The sequence below is a fragment of the Alosa pseudoharengus genome, unplaced genomic scaffold (genome assembly GCF_046254945.1).
Source record: "Alosa pseudoharengus isolate Yale_2024_CS ecotype anadromous, Long Island Sound unplaced genomic scaffold, YU_APseudo_1.1 YU_APseudo_1.1_scf_5, whole genome shotgun sequence".
Lineage (NCBI taxonomy): Eukaryota > Metazoa > Chordata > Actinopteri > Clupeiformes > Clupeidae > Alosa > Alosa pseudoharengus.
The window spans coordinates 27,848,740-27,870,298 of NW_027468837.1; the positions used below are offsets into that span (position 1 = coordinate 27,848,740).

At 42.2% G+C, this 21,559-nt stretch overlaps 1 protein-coding gene across 1 annotated transcript; it reads left to right on the plus strand.

The window, feature by feature from the left end:
- The first annotated feature begins 6,195 nt into the window (after nt 1–6,195).
- On the plus strand, nt 6,196–21,324 carry mdm4 (MDM4 regulator of p53). Its single transcript, XM_076268921.1, has 11 exons — nt 6,196–6,530; nt 7,452–7,527; nt 7,640–7,714; nt 8,571–8,704; nt 8,785–8,834; nt 9,629–9,693; nt 15,283–15,397; nt 16,038–16,198; nt 16,569–16,760; nt 17,193–17,261; nt 17,778–21,324. The coding sequence occupies exons 2-11, from the start codon at nt 7,453–7,455 to the stop codon at nt 18,399–18,401; spliced, it is 1,560 nt and encodes a 519-aa protein (XP_076125036.1). The 5' UTR covers nt 6,196–6,530; nt 7,452; the 3' UTR covers nt 18,402–21,324.
- Nucleotides 21,325–21,559: the final 235 nt, after the last annotated feature.

The following is a 21,559-nucleotide window of genomic DNA, read 5'->3' on the forward strand; positions in this document are numbered from 1 at the left end:
CAATCTACTGCCACCTACTGTAGTGGATGTTTCGATTGCATGATGAGCACCATATAGTATGACAGTATATCTATGGTTGAGCAGAGTGCCCCAGGCCTTAGCTTTTGGTTTTATATTTAGCCTACATTTTCACGTATCGTCACACACACCAAAGATTCAGCTATTAGGGAAAAAAAAACACTAGGCTATGCTTAAACTATCTAATAGGTTAACATTGTTGCACTCCTGAGTCTCCATTTTTATGAACATTTTGCAGTGCCTCTCTTGTCTCATTTATCCAGATGCTATGATGAGGCAATTCCCTTTGTTAAATGCCTCATCCGATTATCATTGACTACTCCATGGGGAACTCGCAGGCATCTCTTTGAGGTTATTCACTGACAATATCAACGGGTGTTTTTGTAGACTACATTGCAGGATGTGACACACTGGTTGTAGGCCTATTATAAGCAAAATATAGAATATGTAGGTTTACATGGCCATTTTTCATTTACATGATACAGGAACTTTGAGGCTGAAGCCTATGCGCACACACATACACACACACACACACACACTTTTAGCCAGGTGAGTCTTAATCTCAAATGTCAGATTCATACCATATGCACAGATGCTGAGTGTCATAAGAGCAGTTATCTAATTCTGGGCTATTATGTAAATGAAGCAAGGACACAGTTGCGTATCAGTCAGTCAGGTCAGAAACGGACACTTTTCTGTCCTGACACTTTACATCTGTTACACTTTGAAAAACACCTAATTTTTGCATTTCTTTGTATTTAGCAAAATATATATGAGTATAAGTAAAACAATATGTTAATTGAACAATCAAATGTTTTTGAGCCATCAAAGTGACAGTATTTATTTTTAAGTCGATTTTATAGGATTCCAAGCACTACAAAACTGCCGTCCCAATCCTCATGTATACAGATTGAGGGCCAAATTCTGAGGCCAAAAACATGTTTTTGAAATAGTTTAACTGTAATAATGCATAACTATCACATTAATTATAAGCAACTATTTAAATACACAATATTAAATGAATATCATTATTTTATTTAAAATGCATCTGTCCCAGGAAGTCGTGTCACTGGTGTTACTGCACAACAAAACTCTTATTTTGAAATACAAGCAATCATTGACACCACTGTACTCCCTTTACCTGAAGGTAGCCTATATGATGAAAGGCACATGTTAAATCCACAGCCTCCTTTCATTTATCAGAAATTTTAGCTGATTTCTTATTGAAGTCCTTAGTCAAAGTCACTGGTATGACCTTCTCAACTCTTAGGTAAATTGAAGAAAATTGAAATCAAATGGATTCAATTACATCTAGCCTGACTAACAACATATTTTTTTATTCCCTATAGCAGCCATTTTGTAAAATGCAGTTTTTCATGAAATTTTTGGGTAACACCAGTGACAACTTACCATTGACGAAGACGTAAAGTACCACCAGTGGGTTATGGCCAGTCCACTACAGCTTTGATATTTCAATCAACTGTTTTATACATTTATTTTGAAGTTGAGCAGTTTTCATAATTTTATCACGACAGATTAAAACATCAAGTATTTATTTTTAGACATTAAGCATAGAAACCAACTGTGTCTTTCCTGACTGGGATGCATTTATGTTGCACTTTCCAGAGTTCCGCTAACAGACACTCAGAGAGAAAGAAAAGAACCTATCAGAAAATGTAGTATACAGTCCATACACCGAAAAAATGGAACAATGAAATCACTTGTATTTGTTTAGCCTCACAATTGTGCCACTCAGGTGCTAAACTCCTCACCCAGTCAGAACAAGCAAGCATAATCTATGGGGGTTGGGTGCGCAAATGAGTTTTGAGTAGGTGACAAGTCACCAAACCAGTATTTCAGAACGGAATGGGAGGAGTGGCAGTGCGGAATCGAAACACAAAAGGGTGGCAAACAAAGGGCCGGGGATTGATCAGATATTGTTTTCTGCTTTTCGTATTTATCCTGCATTTTCTAGTCTTTTCTTTAGTCCAGTGTAGAACAACAACCTTGTTGGCATTTGACCTTGAAGTCAGAGCATGTTTACTGTTACCTTAAGTGAATAGTAGAAAAGAATGCCATTCATTTCTAGGGTTTATGTTGTCATAGACACCCTGAGAACATCATTACCAGACAGTGTTAGATCACCTGGGAACAGCCAAACACTGTCAGGTAAGATGTGCTCTGAGAGCTACTGTTTTAATTAAGCACCACTAAGTTCAACATCAACTGTCCAAGCAGTAGAAGCAGTAAACATGTAGGCAGAACTTAAAATACATCACCTTGACCTTTCGGTTGAACCTTGAAACTTGAAGTACTTGACACACATATGAACAACTTTCTAAAAGTAAGCAATGATTTTATGTAGCTCATTAAATATGTTCTGTTCTTATTTGGTTAGAATAATGCTTGAATAATGAATAAATTGTTCCACGCTGTGTTATGATGACAATGTAAACGGCATCATACATTCAAATTCCCTTGATCTGAAGAAGTTTAGTTTGGCTCAGAGTTGGATGTAAATATGCTTTCCTTAAGTATACTGAAGATATGATGCTGGTGGAAGGTTATCCTCATCGTTACCAGGCAGTATTAGAGAGAGTAAGGACATCCAAGACTGCCTTGTAAGATGAAGATGGCCATCCCATATGAACGTGATATTTGGAAATGCCCCTCGAAGCAAACATTTGAAGGCCTTATATAAAATTCCCTTCTTTCCACTGGTTTTGCTACCATTGTGCACACTCTGAAGTGTCCAAGCTTATACAGTTAACAAAATATTCACCAGTAGTTGACTGATAGCAAAACTGAAGTATGAGGCATGACTCAACAGCAAGCTGATTCCTACTTCAGGAGCTGAACATTTTCAAATGTTTTTGTTTCTTTTTCCTTAATGCACTGAATTATATGTGTATTAAGTTCATAAGAGATAAACACATGTTTGAAATGGTAAAATAAAGAAAAACTGTGACAGTTTTAGGCCTACACAAAGTATAGAACAAGAGTTAGAAAAGCCCAATGTCAATCTGATCAACTTTAGCTCCAAAGGGGGACAGCACAGCTCTACATTCATTCATTGTGCATGAGAACTTCTGACCACATCCAGACAGAATCCAAGGCCCTCTCAGGGCAGGTAGAAGTCCATAGGAGCTTTGTGATTGTAGATCATAACATAATACCAGAAGGAGGAAGATGTGAAAGCAGGCTGTTGATGCAATGGGCAATGGGGGAAATAGCCCACTTGAGGGACACCAGCTGTACACACAGGAATCTCACACCATCTGAAACAGCATTTGAGACCTCTGGACAAGGGAAAAGGAGAGTTACAAGTTGACATTGAACCCAGATTCTTTACTTTGCCACTTTTGACCATTTTATATTTCTGCTCTTATAAACAAAGATGATGCATCACTTGAGGATGTTATAGTTACACAGCTACAGGTGAGGTAGTTTCTCTGAGCTGAACTCTCTGGAGACTTCTTGCCACTTAATGTTACCTAGGTAATAGTTGCCAAGCTTCATGAACACATCTGCTTTAATTAGGGAAAACTACCCATACAGGTGTCACCTTGGTCAACATGAAAACAGTTTGACGCATGCAAAATGCTCATTTGTCTCCTCAACTTCACTACAATTTCACTCCAAATAATCTTTCCTTCATCTAAACCATATGACATGTACTGAATGCAACCTTTTTTGATTTTGAGATATTGCAATTGGAAATCACACCCACTGCACTTTTATATCTGCTTTTTTACTTTCTTGCATTTTTACTAAAACAAGTGCGTGCAGTTGTTATTTTTTAAAAATAGTATATCAATACAATTTAGACCCCTCAATTGATGAGTGGAGGTTTGTTAATGCCCAAACAGGTTTGTCTGTAAAGAATTGATACCTGCCTAGCGTCTATTATAAGAGAATCAACTCCATAATGATGTTCAAAGACTTGTATACAGTATGTGTATTTCTTCATACCATTCATTTAGCAGACATTTTTAGTTTAGCCACATTCAGACCACATATCCAGCAGAAAAGGCCCAGTCTTTGTGGTTATCAATGAAATGATATGTAGACTCCAAAAACATGTACTTTACCCTTTTCCCTCCATATGTCTGATTTTCAAAGCCTTGGACAAGTGCTATCATTGTGCTGTCGGTGACGTTGCAGTCGATGAGTTATCTTCATCCCCTCCTTTTTTTGGTTAGCCAAGATTGTCAGGATGTTTGAGACTCAGCTTGATACAATTTTAACACATCAGAAAAGAACAGAAGAGAATATATTTTTGGACAGATCCTTTTGTGGATCAGCAACAGGCAACACTTTGTGAAGTCTTCAAGCGGGGTGGCCGTCTTTCTGAAGGTCTTGGTTTACATGTACACCTTTGAGCTCAGGTGTCGCTGCCATGGTTTGACCAATCTCCTTGCTCTAAGCACTGACAGGTGCATTCCCTGAATTGTGATTGGCTGATCCAGTCAGAAGGCCCTCCTGCTTATTGTCTGAGCGTGTGCTCACACACATGACTAAGTGTTTTCTTTAATGCAAGGCAGTAGGAAAAAAGAACAAAAGTAGAGTTAATTTAATGAACAAAAGTAAAGACCTTCTGTAAAACCAGAACCTTGAGTGATTAAATGCCTACTTCGGAACATCTCCAAAGTAAATAAAACATACTATGATAGCACTATCATGATGTGCTTAAGACAAATTGGTTACCCAGGTTACCCTGTTACTTGCACACTTAGGTCACAGACGATGATCTGAAAGGTCTTTTGAGAGCAACGGGGACCCTGGAGATTAGACACCAAGGAATTGTTCACAACAACTGCAGAAGACTTGAACCACTTAATTTTATATGCAAAAAACTTCTGGTCTTATACTAATAGGAATCCATTTTGGAGCTGCAAATATGGTCATATATATTTTTATGACATCCAGGGAAAAGGTGTGGCCCACTGTGTGTGTGTGTGTGTGTGTGTGTGTGTGTGGTTAAACAGTAAGGAAATAATTCATGTGAAGAGAGGAGTTTGATATTTACCATTGGGAACAAGGGATACCAAGCACCAAACACTTCACCCTGGTAACAGACTGTGGTTCACACACAGCTGTAATTAGTTCCACTGGGCTATTTGTGTGTTGAAGAAAAGGTGGCGCTGGGTTCAGGTGGCTGCCACTTACATCCAAAAATATGAATATAAAAAGAGCCACACAACAAGCGAATTACTGCATCAGTTCATGCTCCACTGCAACAAAACAACAAGATCAACCCTTAAGACAATACCAATGTACTTATGGGGATTGTCGGCTTCCCCTCTGGAACATTTAACAATAGGCTATAGGCTATACAGACTTATGTGGATTATGAGGAAGAATGCAAAATGAATAGGGCAATAAGCAGGATATCAGGTGCCAATAATATGCCTACAAATGTATTGTAACACTAATGATTTAGGCCTAGTTTTTTTTTAAAAAAAGCTAAAGAAAAACGTAAAAATCTCGACAACTGTAACTGAAATTGTTGCCCTATAGGTGCCAGGTGGAATTGTAATGTGGTCTATCTGTCCATCTAATAGCCTAACTCCAGATCTCAAAAGCCCTTGAAAATAAAATATCATACACAATGTGTGTGTTTGGGTTCTCCTCACATTGAATATAACGTTAATGCTCAGTTTCAGTGAGCACGGGCCACAGCATGCAAGTGGTGTGTTGAGTCAGAGGAGCTCAAGTCGGCAAGTCAGAGGCTCATGAGGGAAAGTGCACATTCACAGGGCTTGACAATGTTGACATGTGGTAGAAACTATTTTGCTTGGCTGGGGTGGTTCACTATGTGCAGAACATAAATAAAGTGGTCTTATGTTAAGTCTGTTAAGGTTAAGTCTGAACCACATTATATTTCTGACACATAGGGAAAGTAATCTCATCGCCATCTAGTGGTTGCGTTCCTAGAGTTTAGCGGAGTGGATGGGATTTGTTTTTTAGAAAAAATATATCTCGGTGCACATTGGGATCTTAATTTAATGCCTTCCATATGTTAGGCACTGGGGTCACCTCTATTGCTTCAAGTGGCCATACCTTATTTTTAGGATCAGTTGAATTGTTTTGAGTTTTTGTCGTAACTACAGTTGCATGTGACGTCACAGGTTTGCCGCAGGAACTTGTAATTTCCGGCTAAAATTATGTGTTGCACTCCAGCCCTGTAACGCTGGGGCAAATGAAAATTGTGCACCCTCAAATCAATATAGGGTTCAGATATCTTCAGGAGAAGGTGTAAGAGCCTTCTGAAATAAAAAGCGGGGATTTTTGTCAGCGTGTCGTCCACAGCCAATCAACCGAATGGCCTGACAGCGCAAACGTTACCCCGGAAATAGTTAGCTTACGACTGTTTGAATTTAACACAGTGCACAACGGTTCATAGATACACAAACCAGGCAATTATGCTTTCAAACTGTTACAGATGTCAACTTTGCACTTTGAGATTATTTTACAATGTAGCTAATTAGCGACAGCAACAGCAATTTAAGGTAAGCGTTGAAAGCAAGAACATGAATCTATTTTAGTTATGATATCAATAGCTATTTTGCTAACGTTCCGTTAACATGCTTGCCACGCACTGTGACAGGCTAACGTTAACGCTAATCAAAGGGAGTTTAGGAACTGTCTTGCTCGACAGTTACTGACAAATTACAAACGTGGGTGATGCAATTCAAGATTTGATTATTACCCTGAAACCATATAACTCCGTTTTCTCATTCTTGCTAATGGCTTTAGCTGATTAGCAGACTATCGTTATCCAACATATCGATAACGTAAATAGGCATTATGGCTAACGTTAGCATGTACTCTACTATTTAGCGTCGGTAAACTTAGCCAGGTAACGATGATGGGACAAGTATTGCAAAGCACAGTATTGAGGATGATATGACGTTAGTGAACACAAAGCTTTAATATTACAGTCAAAGCTTTCGCTAAGTTACGTTAACGTAACATATTATTTCCTACGTCACATCAAAGTTCTAAATTAAGTTAGCACTATGCCTGCCTGATCCTAGCTGTGCAACGTTAGCTAACGTTGTCTTAACTCAATGTGCTATCAACTAAACACGTTAACGATTACGAATTAAGATGGTATAATGTGAAATGCACCATATTTTAGTTGAGCTCGTTTACTTCGAGGTTCAGTCATCGTGTAATTGATAGTTAGCATAACGTTAGACCCTCCTAGCGTAACAGATGTGACAGTGAAAGTTGCAAACCTAAGCATGGGCCAACGTTACATTGAGCTAATGTTAAGTTACCCATTGATAGACCCCACTGTTCTATTCTAAACCCAACCTCATATGTGCTTGAAATCAGCAACGTATCAAGCCTGGTTAGGTCTTTATTAATTTACTAGTTAGATAGCAGTTAACATAACACTTAACACAACTTCGTCTGCCCCATAGGATGACTTCGTTTTCAGCGAACCCGTACTCAGGGTCAAACGCCTCATGCAGGAGTCTGCCAGGAGAAGGGAGTCAGGTGAGACCCAGCATTTGTCAAAAGTTTGTTCTTCACACGGGTGCCATTGCGTTAATAGGCCTGCTTGAGTTGTGCATCATCCCACATGTGACCTTCGTGTTCTTGACCTTAGGTTCAGCCTAAAGCTCCACTCCTGCAGATTCTGCGAGAGGCAGGTGCCCAGGAGGACGTGTTTACTCTGAAGGAGGTGAGGAGAAGTGTTGCCAGATCAAATGATGAGATAGGTGCTGCATTTCTTTTAACAAGATCTGAGTGATGTGCATGTATTTCAGACAATGCCTTAGCATACAAGAATCTGCACACTGTATTTGAATTGTCTCCCACTTGAGGTTAAATCTTTTTTTTCTCATTTGGTCCCAGTTTTGTTGAACTAGCTAAATAAACTCCATAGTTAATAGATAATTGTGTGGATCCTACGTCAGGGCAAACTATGTAGTTTGGGTGGTTTATTGGACTGTATCTACCTCACATTTTTGATGCGGCTTTACAAAAAAAGTAATATAATAAGTGGTTTTTGCAACTTCGGTGCAGACCAGAGACGGTTCTAATGGATTTTGATGCTACCTAGAGAAACTTAGCCAGCGTGACCACAGTGTGTCCTGTCAGAGGCATGGCTGTAGATCCCTAGAAAGCTTAGCAGGCTTTTTTTTTTTATGTTGGTCACATTTAAATACCATTTTCTTTGTATAGAAAACTCAAATAATTCAATACGGTATGGGTCCTCTTGGGTCCTCCTTGTTGGTGCCCCCCCCCCCCCCCCAATCCCAATCCTCCCCCACCTTTCTTATGGAGCCCTTGCCACTTAATCTACTAAACCCCTCTTCTACTGCACCCCCCCCCCCCCCCCATATGCACAAATAGGCTGACACCAGACATAATTTCACTGCATTTCTTACATCCAGTAACTATATGCATGTGACAAACTTCCTTGTATCCTTGTAGCTTACCACCTTCATCCAACTGACTGATATGTTTGTCCTGACTATCAGATCAGTAAAAACATAAATACTGCTGTGCTTATGCCCGTTATTATTCCTCATCAGGTTATGCACTATCTGGGCCAGTACATCATGGCGAAGCAGCTGTATGATAAGCAACGGCAACACATAGTCCACTGTCAGGATGACCCTCTGGGAGAGCTGTTAGAAGTGGACAGCTTTTCTGTGAAAAACCCCAGGTAAGACCAGACTTGCTCTCTCCTGGCACTGCTGACATGTATGAGCTGCATTGTTGTAAATGCTTTATTTTTGTTAACAGCCCCGTCTATGAGATGCTAAAGAAGAACTTATTTGTCCTGAACTGTGCTGGTAAGTTCATGTTTAAGGGACCCACATTTCTAGAAAATGTGGTGATAGTAATGCATTTGTTTCTCTCCATTGTCTGTATTGTTTCCTGTATTCTGTAAAATGGTGCTGAATCAATTCTTTGTGTACATATGGAATGCCATATGTAGTACTGTTGTATAAGCAAGTGTGACTAATGGAAATGGTCTTCCCTTAGATCTCTTTTAGATATGGTCATATATTTGTTAAAATGCATAGTCCTGAGGAGCTCCATCAAATTCTGTATAGCTGTGTTTAAATTATTGGACACGAACACCAAAGTGTATTATGATACACTAAGATTTAGTGTGCCTGAAATGGTTCAAATACCCTCTGGTTCACATTGTCTCACTCATGCTACATCTCTCCAACATGACAACCAATAAGGCCTGTGCCTCAGAGAAGTATGTGTGTGTAGTCTTTAGATGTAAACCTGGTTCTCTTTGTTAAGCCTTGACAGCAGTATGGTGATGTGTTGGTGTTGTGGCGGTTCAGTGTGTGGTGAGTGAAGTGCGCGTGGTATAAGGCGAGCGAGCGTGGGTAAGTCCCCAGGGGCCTTTGGGGAGAAAACGCCAAAGCACCGATCAGCTGATATCACATCTCTTCCACAGAGATGGAACTGGTAGCTGCTGTGTGTGTGTGAGTGTGCGAGAGAGAGAGAGAGAAGTGTGTATGAATGTGTGTGTTTCTCCCCTAAGGAAGACGCCACATGACTGACGTATGATTGGATAATAAAGGCAGGGTATTGTCTTTGTTACTATGTCTCATTTGAAACACAGATGCAGCAAAGAATCTTTCTGTGGGCAAGGATTCTAGTGAGAGCGCGAGCGACGATCCTGGTCAGGTAAAATGACAGCATGGTGCACAGGAGCAAGGGCACCCTGCAGCTCTCACATGGCAAACACACTTCAAAGGTGGTCCTCTGGACTCCCATGCGTTTTACTGGACAGATGGGCCAGTATTAGTCTAAAGAATTGACCCCTTTTTGAAGTATTGGTAACATGAAAGTACAAGGCTTCTGGAAGTTTTTTTTTTTTGAAGGGCACATGTCTCTTTCCTGCAAGTGTTAAGAGTACATACACTCCAAAGTAAATCACAAACCCTGGCTTATTTGTGTTTGATCTTTGTTTGGTTGCCATGTAGGGGCAGGGTGTCCGTCTCCATTAGTTTTTATCTGTACAGAGCTGCACCGTCTCTGTACTTCCCCATCACTGGGTGTGTGAGGCGGTTGCCTGGCAACATGGCCGTGTGACTGAATAAGAGCCGCGAGGGCCCCTCAAGCGCGTCCCAGGCGATGGGGGACAGAGTACCCTTCTCTGTTTGTCTCAGAGTCTCTTCTCTGCCCCGTTTCACTTCCTCTGGGGGAACCACAGCTTCTCTGACCGTCACTGGCCCTACCCAACCCCACCCCACCTCACCCTGACACCTCTGTGCCCTCACCCACACCCCTCCTCTTAAGCTCATAAGAAGCTCATTAATAATAAAAGCAATATTTAAATGGTTTACTAGGCCATATGATTGAGCAGTCAGATTTACCCAATTACATTCCACTCCCCACTCCCACTTATTAACCTTTAAAAAAACAACTAAGGACCACACTGTTCCGCTTTTGTTTGAATCCGTAAAACTTTGGTTACGTTTTCGCCTCATTTACACTACTCTGCCGTTTTCGAGTTCCTGAAAAAAGAACGATTTGGACATATTCATTTGAGAACTCCGACTTTGGATTTTATTGTGGACATCGAATGCGCAAACATCTGAAAAAAAGGACATAGAAAGTAAACCATGTTCCCCTTCCTGATTGGACCTTGTCGTCAGTTTGATGTATCTTGGCTCCATGATTCACTTCGATTTCCACTATGTACTAGTCTACCAGTGGTGAATGCAACATTAACACTGAAATACAATCTTTACTAGCCGTGTTGTCCTTGGTAGCATCTATAGTGCATTTAGATTTACCATTTCACACAATTGACCTGTCGCTAAGCCCCGCCCCCCATTGTTACCGTGTGAAAACTCGGACAAACAAACCAGAAATACATTGTCGACAATGGCAGCTGACAGTATATGAAAGCAGGCTTTGAGGACGTTTTGGTCAATAAAAGGATTTACTTTCCTTCAGAAGCTATCAAAAGGGACTTAATTATGCTATGGAGGGGTGTATTCAAAACTTTAGAATACATACAAGGTGGCAAGCAGTTGTGGCGAATAGCCATGCAAATCCCACTGACGTTAATGCTAGCTAGCTAGCTAGTGGAAGATTGATACTAAGATATGTTAGGTTACGTTAATATTTGATGTAGTAAGAATATAGTAGTTGGTTAATGAGCATTTTCATCTTGGGATTTAACAGGGAACCTGTGCCCACGTTGTTGGCTTAGGTGCCTACATTACGTTGAGCTGTTGCAAACGCGAGAGACGTCCTGTAGGCTACTTTTGATGAAAATATACCCCGTTTTCTAGCCTCTCGGGGTACCGGCTATCAGTATTACATGTCCCCAATGCAAAACGTTTGACCATGGTTATCCGTCTGAGTTTTTTGAGTTAATAAACTCCATAAATAACCATTAATTTGTCATTTTATGCCTGCCCCTTGTTGTTTCCTATGGAGTTGTCTGAGCTGATGTCCGAGTCCCGTTGAGGCTGGACTGTCATTGGCTCATCAGCGTTCTAAGGGTGGCGCTTAGCGACAGGTCAATTATCTGACAATTGACCTTTCGCGAAGTCCCACCCCCCTTAGTTACTGTTGCTAAGTCCGACAGCTAAGACCGGAGTTGACTAGAACTTCAATGGTAGCTGTAAACCTGTCTGTAAAAGTTACAACCTAAGAGGCTCTTTTACAGAGCCACGGACCTGATTTCATTTAGAATCCGTTGAACAACTCCAGTATGCCATTGAGACACATGTATAAAAATTAATATCTAGGTTTGTTGGGTGACAAACTTAGACGGGGGGCGAGTGGGACTCACTGATATTAATAGCTATCTGTGCTAGATAGACTTGCATGCATATTGCTAGGGCACCAGGTCATGTCATGTAAGGAACATGGTACTGCAAATAAACGGAAACATAGTCTACATTGCAGAGCGACTTCAACTTTATTAATTTATGGTGAATAAATGTTACACTACTGTGCACAGCCCCATGCTTTTCTGACGAGGCGATGCTAGCACGTTAGCAGCGGTTAGCTAACTATGCTAACCTTAGTTGTCTACGAGTCTCCTCTAAGTGACAATCATTTTATACATAATGCTGGCAGTGCTGAGAACAATAAACGATCTTGTTTATCTTACTTACACTGAGTTAACTGTTTGGCTTAATCCATAGATGTGGTGGAGCACTGTTTCATTGTGGTTTGCTAAGGAGTAAGCTTAACCCTTTGCTTAAAATAGGGGAGAGCTGGGAGGAGATAATTTAATCTAATTTAACATAATAACAAAAAAGCATAATCAAGATTGAAAGCTACGGAGCCGCCCTGGGGACAGGGTGGCCAATATTTTTAGACCGCACTTTTGCGTTCCCACGCAATACTTTTTGCGTTCCCTCGCAATACTTTTGCGTTCCCACGCAAAAGTTCCCTCACAATAGTTTTTGCGTTCCCTCGCAATACCTTTTTGAGTTCCTCATTTTTGTTCTGTTGCTTTGCAGTTTCAACTTGGGCTCCATACATTTCAGTCCCCATTCACGCAGCGCTGTCAGCACGTTAGTTCATGGTCAGTGTCATATCAGAGCGCACAGTGAGTGAGTGGGATCTAGTGGGGGGAGAGGTGGGGAGAGGGTAGGCTAACTCAATGCACACACACACACACACACACACACACAGCAGACGGCAACATGGATTCACGAGAGAACGGGATCCGTGAGAGGAGAAATAGCTGCTGCAACTTGCACAGCTGTGAGGCTCCTTATGAACTCGCATAACTATAGTTGCCAGCCTCACACAGTAACATTAAAGTGAGGATTTTAAAGTATCGTTTGTCCAATTCGACATGGGATGTGGCACGGCTCACTGAGGAAGCAGCAGCATAGAGTTATTGTGAGGGAACACAAATTATTGCGAGGGAACGCAAAAGTATTTCATGGGAACGCAAAACTATAAATATCTAAAAATAAATCAAAAATATTTACCAACGTGACCTAAAAATATTTACCAATGTGACCCTTCCCGGGCTCCGTAGAAAGCCATTATTCTGTGTATCGGTGTTGCGTTAATCCCACACATGTCGTTTGGCCGTCCCTTTTCCATTTACATCACTATACAATCCCATAAAACCGGAAAAAAACCACGGCTTCCAATGCATTTCTATGGAGCCGTAAGGTGAAGCTGTCGGATTTTATCTACATGTGCGGAGCTACTGGACTGCCATTGGCTCATCCGCGTTCGATGGGCGGGGCTTGCGATAGGTCAATTGCTTGAATGGTCATGTGATTTGTGCGAATGGTCATGTGATCTGTGCTTCAGGTAGCACCCCACCAGAGCCCGTCTACGGAGAGCCTCCCCACTCTCTATTAATCCCATACAAACCGAATTTGGCTGCAGTTCACCAGAGTTCACCTAGATGGCGATCGCGGGCGAGTCCAAAATACATGGGGTCCTATGGAGCTACATGGCTACATTTATTGTTTTCACCTATTTAACAACTGAAACCCTTAATTTTATTATTTTATTTTTCGCAAAATGGATATGGATTATCAATCAAAAGTGAAATAATCCGGGAGTCATGTCCTTTCGTTTTCTTACAGGTTGGGTCGTTGTTGCCCATAACACGCTAGCATTGATGCTATGCTATGCTATGATCATGCTAATTAATGACGTCATTGACACGCTTGAAAGGCTTTTTAGAACAATTAAGTGACTTTAAAAAATAGAATACTCAACCAAGTGTATTGTCTTTGTCTCCCCTTTCGAATACAATATTCAAATTACTTGAAAAAAAATGATATCCCGAGAAAAGTGGATTTTGAGGGGTACAGCTCCATAGACCTCCATTCATTCTGGACTCGCCCACGAGCGCCCCTAGATGCAGTACCACACGGGAAGAGTTCCGAGAGTGAAGGTTCTCTAGCCTGGCGAACCAGACCCACATCAAGATGTAGGGTCTGGGCACTCACCGTTCGCAGTGCTCAGTCCGAGGGGCGGGATAATCATTTGTCTTTCAAATTCCCTCTGCACGCAATAGGACAGCGGCAGCGCTATGAGTCCCATGCGTTTCCCACCAGCGGAGCTAGTTGGCTAGTTCAAACATTTGCCAACTTAATAAAAGCTTAACTCGTGTCACACTGTTCGCCAGCAGCAACATCCATCTTATTTGTTTTCAAGTAGCAGGGAATTCAAGCCAAACCGTTGCAACTCTGCCATCAATCATTATGTTAAGCCCACCTAACGACTCTATACACGATTTCATTGGCCTGAATAAGTTTCGATTTCTGGAGCTCACAAGCCAACCTAGAGTTGCTAGACTAGCCCTGGCAGCAAATGTAATTTGCTGCCGCTAGGGGCGCGTCTAGATTTCTAGGCTAAAGGTTCTCCCCTTATTAGACATTCTCTGACCCCACCCACTGTCTATGTGTCCTGCATGGACAAGATTAGGAAATTGCAAAATGTGCGTGTTGGCTGAGAACGTGAAATGTTTTAAATAGAAAAATTTAATAGTGTGGATGTAGCCTTAGGTCATTGAGCACTTTGATACTAGTTACTAACTACAAAAGGTTACTACAAAAGGTACCTTCAAAATGAATCTTAAGGAGCACTTGGGCAACACTATCAAACTGCAAAACACTAGTTTTTGTTTGAAGGAATGACTAATAAATAACGCTGCAATCTTTAGAATGGACGTGTAAATAACATGAAAGGACATGTGGACTAGTTCCAAAAGGAGCTGCTGTATGTTGGTGATCTCTTACTTTAAAAGACATGTCAGAGAAGTAGTCACTGTGAAGATGCAGAGCTTTTAACCACGCTTAGTATGTCTTTAGAATCCTTCCTGGTTTCCTGGACTTGAATTTAGCCTAGTCCTAGACCAAAAGCACCTCATTTATGTGTTCTTTTCTTATAGGACTAGTCTTATTCCATGTCTGGGAAAAAGGCCCAAAAAGCAGTCGTACCTAAATTAACTTTTGCTTGGCAGTGTGGCTCAGCATAGCATAGCATAGCATAGCATAGCATATGCTCCATTGTAATCACTGAACTGCTTTGGTGTGAAGTGTGGTGCTGCTGCTTGAGCTGTTTCTCAAATCAATCTGGAAATGACACAGCCCCGCTCTGACCCCTTACCCCTCTGCCCCTCCCCGTGACCTCCCTTGATTCCTTTGAGTGGCCCGTTGTTGCCATGCCCCCCCCCTCCCCCAGGCCCCTGCAGTAAAGGATCTGTGGTTCTCCCTTGTGTGCTGCCCATGTCTGCCATGCTGACTCCTATCCTCTGCCCGTGTCCAGGTCCCCAGCAGCGTGTGTAGACTGGGTCTGGGCCTCGGGGTGTTCGGAGCCGCTGCTGCCGCTGGCTGTCCCTCGCAGACCACCTCCCAACGCAGACCACGCGAAATGGATGAAGGTCTGATGGCTCACTCCCCTCAAACTTCATGAATCACAGGCACATTGCTCAAAGCAACCATGTTCAGATGGTTGTCAGGGTTTAAGCTATTTTACAGACAGCTTGTGTAGAGTATGTGTGTTGCTTTTTTCATTATTCCCTGGAAGATTGTCCACAAATACAGTGAGATATGAATTGATGTATTTTGGAATGAATTGCATGTATTTTGAAAATGGACTTAACTAGTGAGAAGTGTTAGGCAATACCACTATTACACTTTCGGCAATCCCACTATTCGCCTTATTCACCCAGCGGCCAGAATGAGTAGTCCAGCAGATGGTGGCAAAAAAAACTCACTGATGAAGAAGAAAAGGACAGTGAACCCTTCTTCTTTTTCAGTGAGCTTTTTTTGCCAGTTTGCAAATGGAGTGCATTACCACCACCACCATCTGCTGGACTGAGGTGTAATGGCAAGTGTACCCTTTAGCTTCGTTCAGGCCGCCGGGTGAATAAGGCGAATTACAGCTAGTTTTCTAACATGGTTAATTTTATCTTTTATAATAAAATAAAATATAAATAAAATAATAAAATATTTTTGAATGAAAAGTAGGTACAACATTGTCTGTTTGCTGTGCTGAGGTCAGGTGTCGTCTCTCCTCAGACTCATTAGATGGCCTGCCAAGATCAGCGTGTAAAAGACCAAAGCTTGACGTCTCATTGGATGAGTGGGACTTGTCTGGGCTGCCCTGGTGGTTTCTGGGTAATCTCCGTAGCAACTACTCCCGTAAGAGCAATGGCTCCACCGACATTCACACTAACCAAGTAAGTGGGCAGGACAGACATCTACACTAGATTACTCATCTCCTCTCACAAAGTAACATGGCAGTGTACAAAGTCACATGGCCACATAGAACTTAGACCAGTCTTCTAAAACTATTTTTACGCACTGCTAACAGAACCCTTCTATTGCCCAACCAGTGTGGCCCAGCTGTGAGACTCCACTTCATCTAGTGATACTCAGTGTACACTTACTTAAGCATGTGGAATTGGAAGAATTAGGATTATGTGGTCTCTTGCTGCATCTGACTGAACAATCTGTTAGTATATTTACAGTGTATCTATAGTATATTAGTGTGTCTTTACTCTTCAGATGCATATTGTGCACTAATGATTCCTATTTAAAAAACGCCAGATCTCTCCTGGGCAGGAGGAGGACACGGCCATCGTGTCAGACACCACGGACGACCTGTGGTTCCTGAACGAGGCAGAGAGCGAGCAAGTGAGTGTGGAGATGAAGGAGGCGGCGCTGGAGCAAGGCAGCGACGCAGAGTCTCCCCCTGAAGACGAGGAGGGCAATAACACCAGTGCCACCAAGGACAAAGAGGTATGAGAGCACACACACACGCTCGCTCGCTCAAACACCTACCCTTCTTACCTAGTACAGAAAACGAGACATTGTTGAGACAACCATTGGCTTGATTTTTAAAACAATCTAAGCCTGAACTTTGATCAGGACGGTAAGGTTGTATGACACATTTGAACAAATGCTCATTCAGCTCAGAATGTTTAAGGATGTCAGATGAATTTGACATCTGGCCCTCTTGTATGTCAGGGCTGTCCAAGCAACGGTGTGTTTTGTTTTTCCTTTTTAGTTTTATTAGCAGTGTCAAGCTTAAGGTTTAAGTGTCAGTGGACACCTTTTGGTACCTTAGAACAAAATAATATAAAAAACTAACAAATGCATGGTAAAATCATGTAATTGATTTGTTGTAACAACTGTGTGTGTGTGTGTGTCTGTTTGGTTTTGCTTTGGCAGATGTCGGAGGAATTAGATGAAGACTCTCAGTGTTTGAGTGACGACACAGATACAGAGATATCCATACAGGTGTGTACTACTCAATGTACTCTTTACACTGGGGAAGAAACAACCTGTTTCCTTTGAGTTCATTGCAAACGTTTGCGTACACACACAAATAGTCTAAGGAGGTATTTCTTGGTAAACAAACATGGACACTGGATTAAAATGTTTTTTTTATTCTTGATACAATTATGTATTAAACAATTAACACAGTTAATGGGTCAAAACACAGTTAAAGTTATTCATCTATTCATCTGCGGTGTTGGTCCTACCCACTTTATATGTGTTAATGCTGAGTGGAGCTTTATGTTGCTGTTATCTATTGTTCGTGTTGTAGTCGTGTGTGCGTCTGTAGCTAAGGGTATTTTAATTGTTGATTTGTCTATCAGTCATTTTCTTGACTAATTCATCTGTTTACAAAATGTGACAGAGACTGTTTTTTGTGGCCCAAGGTGGCACCCTCAGATGTGTTAGGCTTCAGCCTTAACCTCAGTCTTTAGTGTGTTAATGAGAACTTCATGTCTGTATGTGTTGGGTGCACAGGACGCCTGGCAGTGCACAGAGTGCCGTAAGTTCAACACGCCTCTGCAGAGGTACTGCGTGCGCTGCTGGGCCATGCAAAAAGACTGGTACCGAGGTTGCCCCCGCCTCGCACACTCCCTGTCCGTCCCTGACATCCCAGCATGCAGTGGCCGCCCACTCAAATGCCCTGGCAACCAGGGGCAGGATGACGAGGAAGACGACGATGACGATGATGACGAGGAAGGTTTGGACGTGCCAGACTGCATGAGGACCATCTCTGACCCGGTCATCTTACCTTCTCATGTGGCGGCGCGGGATTGCCCCCGACCCTCGTCGTCAAAGGGCAAGGGTCCTCGCCGACTGCCCCCATCGGCCGAGGCTCTGTTCCGGGAAGGGGGCGAGAGCTCGGAGGGCGACAGCCAGGACACGCTGCTGGACGAGGAGATGGCGGCGACGTGCCAGAAAGACCTGCTGGAGCCGTGCAAGCTGTGCCGTGTACGGCCACGCAACGGCAACATCATCCACGGCCGCACCGCGCACATGCTCACCTGCTTCCCCTGCGCCCGCAAGCTGCACAAGTTCCACGCCCCCTGCCCTGGCTGCGGGCAGATCATCCAGAAGGTCATCAAGACCTTCATCGCCTGATTACAGGCTGTTTTCTGGTTAGATCAGCTTGTGTGGATTTGGGCCTGTTAAGAGCCAGGTCTGGGTCAGATCCAGGCCAGATCCTTTCTGTTATCAGCTGCTTTCTGACCTTAAGAAGGTACCATACAAGCATTTAACTATTAAGTCCATTTAAGCATTTGCCATAAAAGCATTTGGTGCATGAGTGGTGTCCGCAGCACGTAATGAATGAAAATAAAGTAAGTATATAAATGAAAGTAGCACTCCAGCTAATGAGGGAGACCAGATAATGTCCTTTAGATCCTCACAGGTATATGGGACATGCGTTTAAATAACAACAGAAGTATTTATTTATCTATTTATTTTGGAGGGGCGATATAAAAAAATATTCTCAGACTGTTATTTGTCTTGAAGTATCAACTCAAGTAACATGAACTAATGCAGTGTGTACATATACTTAAAAAAGAAAACAATATATGTGAAGCTGTAAAGTAGATCTGCTAAAAGTACATAGAATGTTCTCTTGAGAATAAGATGGCTGCCCTGTGTTGTTCTGTGACCTCCGACCTATCCCCTCTGTTAGGTCTCTTGTTAGCTGGCGGTGGAGCCGCAAATACTCCAGGTATGAGTGTGAACTCTCCTCTATCTGAACTGCTCTCTGGCTCATGCTGGATTCCCATCAGGCCTTGCCCCCCCCTCCTTTGCCTTTGACTAGCCTGCTTTGCCTTTTAACTTCTAGGTAGCCTGTGTCTCACACTTCAGCCTTCACTTGTATAAATGGAAACACTTGTCCTTGCCTCTGCATCTTTTATGAAGTGTGTGTATGTAAACAATATAAATATACGATATATAAGAGGAGGTGTAATAGGGTGGTCAGTGTAGTGAGGTTTCTGCTTGTTGTGTGGATGTGCCCTCTCTATCCAGTGCCTCTTCAAACAGCCTCCTCTTTACAGAAGTGAAGTGTGTTTGCTGCTTGTTAGCAGCCCTTGCGGTGCTCAACAACTCTCTCTCTCTCTCTCTCTCTCTCTCTCTCCCTCTCTCTCTCTCTTCATGTGCTGTTGTTTGTGTTCCTCTGTTATTATTCTAGGTCTTCCTGAGTTAATGAGTTCAGAATCAGATATGCTCTATCGTATTAATTGCAATTGCAACAACCAGCACACAGACTGGCTGTGCAGGTTTGTTCTGACTTGTATTTCATTGTTGTGGTGCCTCACATGTAGATGAAGGGGATGTTGTAAACTGATTTCCCTAAATAATGATTCTTGTATTATTAATTTATTTAATTTTTATGATGTTCTTTTTACTGTACAAATTGAGTTCAGTTTTCAGTTTCAGTTCATTTGTAATTGTTGGGGAACGTTTTGACCAAATTCAGAATTTGTTAATGGTGTTGGAGCTGTTTGCATGGGGTGGGAACATGTTATTACAGCTAACAGAGGTGCCTTGTCGTATGAAGAAGTCCAGGCTGATGCAGTTTGTCTTCAGCTCTCCCCCCTCACAGTAAGAGGGCCCCAGTGAATGTTAGTGACCTGTAAAATGTCACCATGAAGAAGCATAAGAAGCCTCTGGAGAATTCTGGGTTGCCAGGTCTCCGGCATTATTCCCTCAGTGGCCTGTGGTCAGTGTTAGGGCCCAGTTGTTAAATCCCTTAGGAGTCCTGTAGGGAATAGGTCAGTGCATTGCCAGATCTTTGGAGTGTTCTTCCCCTCACTGATTGTGTTGTGAAGGGTCTGCTTCCCTTGTGTGTGTGTGTGGAGCTTTGAGAGGATCACACCCTCATAGGCACTGATGCTTGAAGGGAGGCAGCAGGAGGCATCAAAAACCATGTGGGCGCACACACACACACAGAGATGCTCATTTATACAGAAACACACACAGATAAATGTGTTTGGTCTTATCTTTGGGCTTCTCTTTGCAAATGTGCATACACACACACTTAAGACTCAAACACAGAGAAAGACTGTTATTTCTGTCAGAATTTAAATCTGCTTTTAGGGCAGGTTTTTTTTCTGGGTGATTATCATTCCTTCAGCAAATCTCTAGATGAGGGAAAGACGGCTGCGCACTCTGCATGCCTGCATTTTTGGATTCATTGTTGTAAATCCTTTGTGTTTGTGTGTTTTTGTTTTTGTGTTGTTTTGGAGTTATGAGTGATTTGTTGATGTGGTTTAGGCACTTACAACGTTGAGTGTTTGTGTTTGAATATGGCCTGACTCTTAAGGCCTCTCCCTGTGGAGTGGACTCAGTACTTAGCACCATTAGCACGAGAGCGCACAAATAAAACCCCATTTCCACATGGCTGAAGACGCTGGGTCACATCTGAACTGGATAGCGTGAATGTGCCAGAACTGGCCCAGATCAGCGCCTGAACAAGAGGCCTTCTGGGTAATGGCACCGTGGATCTACCGTGGTGTGTAGCCACCATAGACTGTATTAAGATATTTATATAGTCATTCTTTGGCCCATCAAGCTTCAAGCGCCCACTGTTTATACTTGATTGCAAAGGCATCATCTCTCCACTTGTCTTTGCAGAAGCCCAACAATTGTGTTTTGTTTTGATTGTTGAGTGCTCCACTACAACTGCATTACAACAAAAGCTTTTATTTGATATGGTGTTTTGAGTGTGATGTGGTGTTCTGGCCACCTGGTGGCGCTTGTAGACTTGTAGTCCCTCTCTGCTAAGGCTGATAAGGCATAATTTGTATTAACTATTAATATTAATATCGCTGACTTGTACTCCCCAGGAGATTGCTCTTCCACTTATGTTGGCTGCTACAGGTGCCGCCATTTTATTTTGTTTTAATTTGCTAAAGTCACTGCCATGAACAATGTGTTCGTTTTTGTTTATTTCTTTATTATTTTATTGATTCTACATTATAGATTGTTTATACATTCATGTACATGGAAATTATATGTGGATGTTAAATAAACTAAGCTAAAATCACATCTGACTTTTCATTTCGTTTGCAGGCACTGGGAGACTCTGTCTGCAGTGAGTGTGTTTGGATTAATGCTGCCCTGTTTTCAGGGAGCATTTGGGGATTGGAGTGATGTCTGAAACTATGCTAATTGTTTGTAGTCATTAATTGTAGCCACTCCTTGCCCTCAGAGGCTGTGCCTTTCTCTCAGTGCTGGTGGAGGCAGAAGCCAACTCTAGTTTAAGTGCCAGAGATGTCACA